Genomic DNA, 12,380 nt, shown 5'->3' on the forward strand with positions numbered 1-12,380 from the left:
TCAGCTCAAGGTTACTACCCTACCCTTGAGCAAAGCCCCACTTCCGGCTTTCTAGTGATTAATTGGAGATAAGAGTCTCAGGTTCTTTTGTATCAGGGTTGGCTTTGAACCTTGATCCTCAGATCTCAGCCTCCTGAGTAGCTAGGATTACAGGCATGAGCTACTGCACCAGGCTACATTTTTTTTTTTTAAGAATTCTCGTGGCTCCTTTTGGAGAGGCAGGTATCAAGCTGAAGGAAATTAGGGTTTAGCAAGGAGCCTATAGTTAGCCATGGCAGATATCTCTTAGAAAAACCAAATGAAAAACCCCCATTTGAAGAGCATATTTGAATAAGAAGCTTCAAGATTCTGGTGGCTACGTGCTGGAATGGCTTAGCATACATATGGATGAACTCTTCAGCACTGCTTTTTATATGACTTGCTTTCATTACAGCTCCAGAACCTCAGACTCTTCCACCATCACAGTCAACAAAAGGTAATGAAGTTTCCTTTCATCAGAAAGAATGACCATTTAACCCCTTCTAGGGTCAACATTGTCTTTAATTTGCTTTACTTTTAAAATATTCCTTAATTGGTCTTCAGATCTTTTTTCATTTGCAGATTCTTTTGTCAGAAAATTACTCCGTGCTGATGCTTGACTGAAGAGAAGTTTATAGACACACACAGAAACCACTTCAATTTTGATTTGACACATTCTTTATTGTCCTGCCTTATAATTAAGGCATTTGTCCTTAATTTGTTCTAACCCGGTTATTTGCAGCAGTGAGCCTTGAATTCTGCAAGGCATGGTTGCACTTACAGTGTGGGAGGTGTTTTTCTTTCAAAACTTTCAATCTATTTGCATATTTTCTTGAAAAGCGATGTGATCTAAATACCATGATGTGTCACCAGAAAATCCATTCATAGATGGAAAGGAATCAGTTTAAATACAAAAAGTACATGGGTTGGCAAATTTTCATTATTTGTGTTTTCTCACCCTATTAAATATATTAGTAACCCCATATACATTTAAATAGATTTTATCAGTTGCCTTTCTATTTAATTCCTTTGTGGTGGTTTATTTTTTTCTTTTTTTCTTTCTTTTCGTTTTTCTTTTTTTGCCAGTCCTGGGCTTGAGCTCAGGGCCTGAGCACTGACCTTGGACTTTTTCAAGGCTAGAGCTCTACCACTTGAGCCTCAGCACCACTTCCGGCTTTTTTTTTTTTGTATGTAGTACCGAGGAATCGAACCCGGATCTTCGTGCATGCTAGGCAAGCACTCTACCACTAGACCAAACTCCTGGCCCTGTGGTGGTCCTTAAGTAGTCTTGGAACCTGAAAATATCAGTGGGTGATTCTTGTTTCCTCCTTGCTTAATTGCTGGTATCTTTCTTGACAGACTACCATCGTAGATAAATGCATAATGTATTTTGTTCTTTGTTCTAAAAAACATATATGTATATATAAATAAATGGTAATATGCATGTATTTTATACTATATACATTACACAATCTAAAAATGTTTCCCCTAAAGTAATGTTTGAAGTCAGTCATTTTTCATGTACTTTTAAAATAAGTTACTTTAAATAATTTAATAAGTTCTTCTTTGAAATAGTATCCCCCATAAAATTTAACTTTTATTCTTAGTCACTCCTCAAAAGTAAACTTCCTCATGCTTTCTGAACACACAGCACCAAAACTTTTGTGTCTATCACTTCTGTACATTTATGAAATGTTTCATCTCCAAAATGGAATAATAATATGATCTTTGAACAATTTATACAACTTTGACAAAAATATGTCAAGGTCTTATCTTAATAGGTAATGAGAAAAACAGAAGGGTGTGTCTACAACAAATCAAATGGTTTAAATGTGCATCTACACCACATTTCCTATATTAACTAATTAGCTAATTTTCTTTCTTCAGCTCCACCAAAGACCAAAAGACCAGGTCGACGACCCCGCCCTAAAACCACACGTAGTCCAGAGGTGCCCAAGTCCAAACCTGGTAAATGTAACAATGCATAGGGATCTGAGACCCTAGGAAGTCTAGCAGGTGATTGAACAGCTAGCACCTACCTAAGTACCTGGATTTTAGGAGCCCCACATGGATGATTTTTACATTTCAGCATCTACACACGTTTTCTAAATCCACCTTATATATGTTTAATTATTTTTATTTGTAGCACACAAAATGGAAAGCTGGCATACAGGTGAAAAGACACCTTAAAGTCTTACATTTGGTACATATTCGTAGTAGATATGTTGTTAGAAAGCAATGGGACAAAGACGATAGTCGTGAGAAATAAAAGGGAAATTGTGTTAAGGTAGAGTATCTTAAGAGACAATGTTTCCTTCCAACGCCTGCCAATTCTTGATATAATTAGTATTCTTAATTGTCTTTTCTTCTGTAGCTCTGGAACCTACAACAGTACAGTTGGAACTTGTGGTACCCACAATCGGTAATTCTGTGCCCTCCACTTGCTTTGGTAGCTTGTCACTTTTGCTTTTCACCCTCTTCACCCCAGGCATGACGACATTTCTGCCACCTCATCACATTGTCATCCCATGCTTTCCTTCATGTTTTCTGTCTAGATGTAAAGAACCTGAAGACAGGCGAATTCTAGAACAATCCAGTGTTTTCATTTAGGGCAGGTCTGTGTGCTTAGACACAATTTCTTTTTTCTCTAGTGATCCACTATCTTTCAGTCATGTGACCTGATTCAAAAAAATCCATCAACTTTTTCTTAGGATTGAACTATGCTCATCCTAGACTGAACCACTGATGTCCAATTTTTTCCAGTGCTGTAGGAACATAATTTCATTCACTTTACACAGTAACTTGTAAGACTTTCTCTAAAAACCTGCATGAACAGTGGCTTCTGCATTTCCGTTTCTTTGAAAAATGCTTTTGAATATGTTTCAATAACTGGAGGTTATCTTTGATCTCGGTCCAGTATAAAACTTTTGACAACCTGAGAACACTGAAAGTTTTACTGTTGTTAGTAATAATACTGATACTATAATTTCACTGAAATTTCTCAGCATTTATAATCTGTCACTGTTCATTTTTAAAACTTCCCCAAATTAGTGGCATTATCTCATATCTCCTATATGATATTAAGTAGTAAATTATTTTCCAGTCTCCTCTTAATCATCTTTAAATATTTTTTTGCCAGTTCTGGGGTTTAAACTCAGGGCCTGAGCACTGTCCTTGGATTTTTCTCGAGGCTAGAGCCTACCTCTTGAGCCACAGCACCACTTCTGGCTTTTTTCTATGTATGTGGTACCGAGGAATTGAACCCAGGTCTTTGTGCATGCTAGGCAAGCACTCTACCACTAGGCCAAACTCGCGGACTGCATCTTTAAAATTTTTATCTTTTTGTTTTGTACCGATAAAAATCTACCAGTGAAGGAATAGAACTAATATGCTTTGTCTTTTTAAACGACAGTCTTATGACAGTTCTAATTGCTTTTGCTTACAGACATATTTTAAGTACTTCTTCAAACTTTTTCTTCCAGGGAAAACTAACAATGCAATTCCTTACACCCCAAGAATTCATTTTTATATATTCATTGAATTTATAATGCTTTCGTTCAACTAAATGTCCTTAATTTCCACAGTCAGAACTATGACTACTTTACTAATTTCAATACTTTTTTCTTTAGCACCCAAACCATCCAAGAGACCTCAAATCACACACAGACCTGATGTTCCCCAAATCCAGCCTGGTAATCACTGTTCTCTTGATCCATAAGTAGGAAAACTATGTGTAAGTAATGTTCATTTTCACATGTACAGTTCAGTTATGACACTAATTAGAAGCACTCTATTTTTCTCCTCAGTTTCAGAACCACCAAAGCAATTACCTGCTAAGTCCATAAGCACAGCAAAACCAGATATGCTACCAACCAAATCTGGTAAAGATAATTTCCAATGCTTTAGCTTAACAACCTCTTTCTGCTCTAAAAATTTTCCTGTAATAATTAGATAGCTTATAAAGAGTTGAACCAAAGTATTATGATTTTCTTCATTGTCTTCTCAGAATAACCACAACTAATGTTTTAAGCACTAAATGAAGGGGTTCATGAATGGGAACTTGCATTTTTTAAAGCATTTTTAGGCTGTAATTCATAGAAGTCAAGCTTCTACTTTGGTAATTGCTATGGAACCGTAAGCCAGAAGATCGACACTTGTACTTAGGTATTATTTTCCTCTAAAATACCTAAAGGCGTTTTAAATTGTGATTATTAACAGTGATTTTCTACCACATATTAATATAACAGCTTGAAAAGTTTGACTGGCAATTTAACTTTTTCCCTAGAATTCCAATTAGTATAAATTTTTAATTTGCTAAATGACCACTTTTTATAAACCTGTAGAAAATAATCTATATCAACTTAGAATAAACTAGATTCTGTATCCTCTAAATTACACGCTGAACATTTAAAAGTCACTTGACTTTTGTTGCTTCTGTTTCTTTTCTATGATGCAGTCTTTGAGTCTATTACATTTGAGACTGAAGCTCCAGCTGTGACCATAGGTAACAATCCCTTCTTGCTCCCTGTTTCTCCAAACATGTCCCCTCATCTCTTCTTTCATCTGTATTTTCCTCCTAGTTCATTTGTTTCTAAAAATTATTTACTGTTTCAAACAGAGGCACTTTTAACATCAACTTAGGCATTCCATCCTGCAACATCTGAGCACTTTCTTTGGTCACCTTTAAGCACATTCATTTTTCTTATAATGTTGATGCTATCAAGAGTCATGTGTGCTTTGGTCATCCATCTTTCCAACCAGGGAATTTGTGCCACCTCTGCTGTACATAACAGTTTTTTAATATGGGAGGTGGCAATGAAAGAACTGATTGGAACTTGCACCGCTACTTCATTATTGCCTGTCTTGTCGAAGTCCTTTCTTCTTTGACTCATACTATTCCATTGCAACTGAGTCTTCTTGTCCCTAAATTTACTTTGTGACATGAAATTCCAAACAAAATAGGGAAGCCTGTTTTTGTTTGAGAGCAATTGGTTCTCATTGTGTCATCTTGTCTGTCTCCATTGCTTTTGTGTGTGATTAGATTGGAAGATGCTCTCACATGTGGCTTAAATCAATGTTGTGTCATGCTGGCTGGAAGAGTCAATGGAGTTTGTCTCTGTAGAAATGTTTGAAGGGTTTTGGTGATGGTAAATTTGGAAGTTGTATATAATCTTTTAGGTTTTAGTGAAAAATAAAAGGCAATGGTAATGTAATACTAGAATCATGATTCTTAGTTCATCTCATATCTATGCAGAATCATTTCAGAATGCCATATAGAAGAGCGAAAATTCTGTTTTCCCCCCCCCCCGAGATAAGACAGAAGGTTACATTACTATCTTTCGCGTGTTTTCTTAATCATCTTTGTTTCTGTGTGTGTGTGTGTGTGTGTGTGTGTGTGTGTGTGTATGTGTGTGTGTGTGTGTGTGTGCATGTTTTGCTGAACATTGACCCCAGTGCCTTATGCATGGAAGGCACATGCTCAACTACTGACTGACGCCCTAGCCTTTCACTCTCTCATTCAGGTAATTACCCATGATGTGACTATGTAAGGAAAAATAGTAAGAACCAATATCTCATTTATTATGAAGAAAAGGCACAAATTTACTTTTGCTCAGCTATCACATATCTTTAATAAAGAGGCTAAACATTTTCTAATTTTTTCCACAATTACAACTCCTTAAAAATCAACAATGGTGACTAAAGCCACTAACATGCCCACAGAATTTGTTATTGGTGGTGGTGGTGGTTATAAAGCTTAAACCCTGGGCCTGGGCACTGTCTGTGATCTCTTCAGCTCAAGGCTAGTGTTTCACTACTTGAGTCACAGCACCACTTCTGGTTTTTTTTGGTGGTTAATCTGTGAGATAAGACTCTCACAGATTCTGGTTTTTTTTGGTGGTTAATCTGTGAGATAAGACTCTCACAGATTTTCATGCCCATGCTGGCTTTGAACCTCCATCCTCAAATCTCAGCCTCTGCATAGCTAGGATTACATGCATGAGCCAACAGCGCCTAGCACCAACAAAATTTTTTAATAATAATTTTTAGAGTAATTTAAAATAATACAAAATTAAGAGACTTTCTTGGAGTTTGATTTTGGCATTTTTTTTTGCCAGTCCTGGGCTTGGGCTCAGGGCCTGAGCACTGTCCCTGGATTTTCTCAAGGCTAGGGCTCTACCACTTGAGCCACAGCACCACTTCGGGCTTTATTGCCACGTATGTGGTACCGAGGAATCGAACCCAGGTCTTCGTGCATGCTAGGCAAGCACTCTACCACTAGGCCAAACTCCCGGCCTCTATCTTGGAGTTTGATTTTGAATAAAGGGTACAATGATATAATGAAAACCAGAAAGGAAATAATTTTTACTAGCCTCCTACCTATTCAAGGTACAAATGATATACCTAAAGGGAGGATTTTGTGAAATAGGTACAAGAATATGGCAGTGGTAATAAAGTCTATTTCCCCAGAATTCAAAAGTTCTTTTTTAAATTTTATTGTTGAGATAATGTATAGAGGGGTTACAGTTACATTCATCGGGTTATAGGTGCCTTACTTCTCGCACATTGATACCGCTTCTCATGTTTTTGTCTCAAAGGTTCTTTTCAAACATAACTAAGTTAAGAAAATTCATTTTCAAGATAAATTTATTTTTATATATTTCTTAATCTCTGTTGTTTATTATGCTGCTTTTGGTCAGTTTCTACTACAGACATTGAAGCTGTAATTGTGAGAACTGAGTCTCCAGTGACAACTCTAGGTAATGACCTTTATGTTGTTAAGTACATGCGTCTTCTCATTGTCTGATCCATCACTATCTGAGTCAAGGATTGTTTACTTTCACAAAATTTTCTCATCAGCCTCATTCGTCATACAATAATATTTCTTCTTAGAAATATATTTAAAAAGGGAATGGGGGGAGGAGGGAAATAAGGATATCAATGTGCGAGAAGTAATGTACCTATGACCTAGCGAATATAACTATAACTCCTCTACACATTACCCTGACAATAAAAAATAAACAAATAAAAAAGAAATATATTTAAAGTGCTTAAGCACACTCCTTTGTTCAAGCCACTATGAAGCTAGGGCAGAGTATTTCTCATTTTATCCAGCTTCATGCTGGATACATGCTCATGCTCTACAAAGTCCATGATTCTGCTCAAGTAATGTTCTTTGTTAATGCTTAACTTCAAATACAATTAAGAATGTTTCTTAACCATCACCTATAATTCTGTGGGTAGTTTGCTTTTCTTTGTGTTGTCTTAAGGATGTACAGGTCACTTTTGTTATGTATCAATGATTCTAGGAAATTAAAAGTACTTGTAATAATTTTGATGGATCTTATGCCTAAACCAATTAATTTTCCAAAGACATTGTTCAAAAGACATGGTAAGCTGGGTGTCTTGGAGGTGATATTGACATTCTGTATGTCAAACCCTCTTTGGGTCTGGACCATCTTTGAGAATCTATTACCAGTAACTAACAATAAAGTTTTCAGAACAAGAAAATAAGCTTATGCAATCTTATCAGTCCCAAAAGAACTATCAGTAGGGGAAAAATATGTTTTTACTCATATATGTGACCAAAAGATTTTCCAAAAGACCATTATTTTTCTTGAGACTCAAGTAAAACGTAGGCCCATGTACAATTATTTCTCTCGTTTCTGGGGTCATATGACTAAAATAATCAGTTTCCTTTCTTTAGCTCCAACAACAACCCAGCGAGCAAGGACTCGTCGACCACGTCCCAAACATAAAACTACTCCAAGCCCCAAAATACCTCAGCCTAAACCAGGTAAATATGTGCCTCCTGGTTCCACTGGAGCTACATTAAGACACTGGGGGCCGAGGCTTAGCTTGCTACTGAGTAACCTTGTGACCTTTAAAGGTAAAGGTCCAGGTGGCAGAAAGCTTCTACTACCATTACAGTGCTCTGGCTCATCCCTTTGGCTTCCTCATTTGCTCATCAAGGGTCTCCTTGTGTTGAGTATTTTATTGTTTTTCTGACATACAGTTAGATTTCGTTCTTTGATTTGAAATCAGCAAAAAAAAAACACTAGTTTATTTGATTCAAGCAGTTACACATTTGACTAACTACCACATTCGCATCTGTGAGGGACATATTAGAAACGAAAATGATTTGGTTGAGGTTAGTTGAAGAAGGAAGTTGCTCTTGTTATGACTATTCCTAAAAAGTACAAGAAATGTGAGCAATAATTAATTTTTATTAAATTTTACCAACAGTTAGGTACACTATTAATTCTTGGAAAAACTAATAAAAAACTATGGCTGAAAGATATTTTATAAAATATGTAATATAATATATACACCTTCCACTAATATCTATATGCATGTATATATTTATATATTATACATGTATAATGCATATGTAATATATACATTATGTATATATACATATATGTCATAAACATGTATATACATTACACATGTATAATATATAAATATATGTGAAATTTGAAGCTTTATTAGAATTGAGAAGAACTGTACAAACAGAAGAGTGATGTGTGCGTGTGACAGTAAAAACAGGAAGTAGATTTGCAACCTAATTGTGAAGAAGATAGCATTTTCTTAGCTGGACAGAAACGCTGTTTTTGGAGGGCCAAGAAAGAGGACCTAGAATATCCAACTTCAGTGATTTCATTTGAATCAGTTAGCACGTTCTCCTATCTTTTGAGGTCAAGTCTTTTCTTTCCTGATAATAGAGGTGAGATAAGAGAAATAATAGGACATTCCATCCTCAAATGATTCTCTAGATTGGGTTTTTTTGTATACTTTTGTTGGACTAAAGAACTTGATCTTTTTCTAAAGAATGACAAAAAAGACCATTCTTTATTATAGTTATTTAAAATTACATTTTTATGACCTCAACTTTTTCTAGTCCACGTAGATTCCCTTTTAAAAAGATTTTCCTAAGTGTTTCTCTTGTATGATCAAATTGTATAAAAATAAGAAGAACTTGCAGTTAACTATGTAAGGATGTTAAGGACGCAACCATGTTATACGAACGAAGATAGGAACTTTAAATTTTTGCTTTTTGGCTGTAGAACTAATGCTAGGCTGGTAAAGTTCATTTTCAAGTGAATTTGGGGGCCTTTTGTATGAGTTTAAAATTTTCTTTTCTTTTCTTAAAAATTTCGTTTGATTATTTTTTTTAATGCCAGATCTTGGACCTGTTACTCCTGGGCCATCTTTAGGTAATGATTCTTTTTATCTTTTAGCAAGTGCTGTTTGTTCTTCATTATTAAGCTTTGTGGTGATGCTAGAAAGATAACGATGCCATTCTCCGCTGTCGTCCATTTTGTTTAATCATCTTAAATGCTGAAGGTCTTTTTTTAACAGAAGTGTGCCTGGACTTAATTCAAGACATTATGCTTAATATTCCATCTTGAAATCATGGCTTGTCAATTTATTTGAATAATACTATTTATTACAGTCAGAATATGAGTATGATTTCCCACATCTCACTCAGGTAGACTGCTGATGCAACTTGCTTTCTACATATCCAGTCCTACATAACTATTTTTGACTTTGCTGATGTTTAGATGACTTCTATATACTTTTGTGATGTACCAAGTGGAAATATTTCCTAGCTCTGGTCATCTTAACACTCTAAGTATACATACCAAGATTGGTTTGAACCTCTCTCACACCAGACTTGAAAAATAACTTGTGATTAGTTTTGGGTTAGAGGCACATTGAAGAAAACATAGATAGTTCATATCATCATTTCTTAAATGTAATTATATGTGTAATTTTTGTCTGTAGGGAATTCTTGATGATCAAAGAGCACATATTAATACACTGAAGAAGAAAGTTTTAAACCTAAGTGACAAGATACTTTCCTAAATCCAACTCCTAAGTTTTAGAAAACAGAATTATATAATCTTCATCAAAGTTAATGGACCATCATCACCTTAGTAATCTTCAATTTTTTCCCTTCAGCTCCAACAACAAAGAGAACACGTCGTCCACGTCCCAAACCTAAAACCACACCCCATCCACAAGTACCTCAGACAATACTGGGTAAATATGTGATTTCTGTCAATCCATATAGTCTTCTCCAGACAGGACCCTAAATTCTGTATACATGCAGTGTACATATGGCTGTGCACTGCATATCTGTTAATAATAAAACTACTGATTAGCGAGGAAGGTGGTATTGCTGAGCCCAAAGTTCTTCCTTGAGCATTATCTCTGTCAATGACCATTGTTTTCTGTTTTAAATCACCTGCTATTGTTAAGTCTTTTCTAATTGACTTCTGAATCAAATGAATACCTGGTTAAACTTTAGGAAAATTTTCAAAGGAAAAATTATGCTCCCCTTCTGTTAAGAATATGAATATTTTGTTTGCAGCCTTAGAAACCATCTTTGTGATGGTAAGGTAAATTTTCTGACAGTCCATGCATTCACAAGGTCTGCTATTGTTTTTTGTATTCTTTTGATCAGTGCCTGCCACAATCTTCGAACCAGTTATTCCTAAAACTGATGCTCCGAGGATGTCCTTAGGTAATGACAGATGCTCTCTATCAGCACCACTATTTCCCGCCCATTTCATCGCCATCATATCATATCTTCTCTCATTTCATGAGGCTTCAGCACCAGTCCCTGTCAATTACTTAATACATTGAAGAACATGAAGACTATGTCTTCAATATCTTAAGAGATTTAGGCATGATTTTCATTTGGAGTGTGTGTGTGTGTGTGTGTGTGTGTGTGTGTGTGTGTCTTTGCGCATGCATGTATATGTGCGTGCGCATGTGAAAAATGCAATACCTTTAAGTTTGTCTAGTCTCTCTCTTTGCATAACATTGAAATCACATTCTTGGCTACTAAAAATCAATAGGAAGGAGGGTTGAGTTTCAAGCCTAATTTAGCCTGAGCCAATGGGCACAGCTGTTATGGTGAGACAGTTGTTTAGTAGCTCTCAATTCTTACACCTTTGTCATCTGCAGTGTTGATTTTGCCAGGTTTAGGTAATGATGTAGTTGTGTTTGGGTAAAGGATAAAATAAGAACTATGTATAAGGCTAGTAAAACGAAGTTACAAATACTGCCATCAGTATGCAGTGACACCACGTCTGTTCCCCTATGCACACGCCATAAATCAGCAAGGTTCTAGAACTTTCTCCTTCAGAAATCCCTATGAGAATCTCTTTGAAATCTCCTTAATAAATATCAGCTCATGTTTCAGTGTGATTTTTGGTTTTCACAGAAATGTAAGCAATATAAAGACACAGGTTAGCAAAGTAGGGGCCAACATTTTATACTCACCCAAAAGAACAACTTCTTGCCTCAAGAAATTATACTAGGGAGCATCCCTAGGGTCTGCTTCTCTGCCCACAGCGTCTCACAGCATCCTGAAGCACCGCAGATGGAACTGGGGAAACAAGTGTGTCCTAGCTAAAGGGTCTTAGCAGTCCACTCTGGTGGGGTCCACAAAAAGCAAGTTGCAGGTGGGATCAGTTGCTGATTCCACCGCAGACAGGCAATGAAGAAGATGTGAGGTGGTGATGTAGGGTCAGTTCCCTTATGCTCTGTGGATGAGTCTTTGGTGTTTATTTTTCAGTCAGTTCTACTCATGCTTTAACTATTGGATGTGTGGTAAACTGAAGCAGATAGAGGACAAATATATTTGTATGCATGAGAATTGTTTTATTGCAAAGTTTAAGATCAGTTTGCATACAATTGTTGGATGGTAAATATTTCAGGCTTTGTGAGCGATATGATCTTGGCTACGTAGTCTTCTTTTATGTTGTTGGTTTTTCTTTTCTTTTCTTCTTTTCTATTATTTATTTTTTTATTGTAATTAGTAAAAGGGTTACATGATATTTGCCAGATAGAAGGTGCATTAATTCACATACATTGATACCCTTTCACATGTCTTGGTACCCGTTTCCCTCCCCCCCCCACACCCTCTACCGTCTTGGTTTTCCCCCCTTCCCTATCAAATTTCAAATATCCAAATACAAATAAATTCAATATATCAGATAACAAAGTGCGATACTATACCAATATGAGATAACCAAGGGACAGCAAAGGAGATGAGAGACAACATAGTACATTAAGGACAACAATCATTCATTATATGACTTTTGTGTTCTTTTCTAATTAATTACAGGGATGATTTTTCTCAGGAGAAACTCATCCTGGGAAAGGAAATGGACATATTCAGAAGCCAGTCAGTGGGAGCTGTTTGGGGCAGCTAATTGTCCCGACTAGATCAGTTGAGAAGTTTTAACTGTTGGCCTCAGGAGTTTTGATTACCTCTGAGAATCATTCTGTAGCAGACTTTCTTTGGATTGTGGACAAAAGAATGCCCTAATGTGCTGCAGACAGAGTGA

General features: G+C 36.2%; 1 protein-coding gene across 1 annotated transcript in view; it reads left to right on the forward strand.

Annotated features, from left to right (window-relative positions):
- The window catches only part of Abi3bp (ABI family member 3 binding protein), a 202,063-nt gene that overhangs the window by 117,792 nt on the left and 71,891 nt on the right, over nucleotides 1-12,380 (forward strand). Inside the window, exons 18-28 of the mRNA XM_090347240.1 lie at nucleotides 434-475; nucleotides 1,906-1,986; nucleotides 2,393-2,440; nucleotides 3,648-3,710; nucleotides 3,825-3,899; nucleotides 4,475-4,522; nucleotides 6,717-6,776; nucleotides 7,724-7,813; nucleotides 9,201-9,233; nucleotides 9,982-10,062; nucleotides 10,487-10,546. Of these exons, the coding sequence (XP_090203366.1) occupies nucleotides 434-475; nucleotides 1,906-1,986; nucleotides 2,393-2,440; nucleotides 3,648-3,710; nucleotides 3,825-3,899; nucleotides 4,475-4,522; nucleotides 6,717-6,776; nucleotides 7,724-7,813; nucleotides 9,201-9,233; nucleotides 9,982-10,062; nucleotides 10,487-10,546 (681 nt within the window). The remainder of the gene's footprint in view (nucleotides 1-433; nucleotides 476-1,905; nucleotides 1,987-2,392; nucleotides 2,441-3,647; nucleotides 3,711-3,824; nucleotides 3,900-4,474; nucleotides 4,523-6,716; nucleotides 6,777-7,723; nucleotides 7,814-9,200; nucleotides 9,234-9,981; nucleotides 10,063-10,486; nucleotides 10,547-12,380) is intronic.

Source organism: Megascapheus bottae, chromosome 1, assembly GCF_031878675.1.
Source record: "Megascapheus bottae isolate mThoBot1 chromosome 1, mThoBot2.hap1, whole genome shotgun sequence".
In the NCBI taxonomy this organism is placed as follows: Eukaryota; Metazoa; Chordata; class Mammalia; order Rodentia; family Geomyidae; genus Megascapheus; species Megascapheus bottae.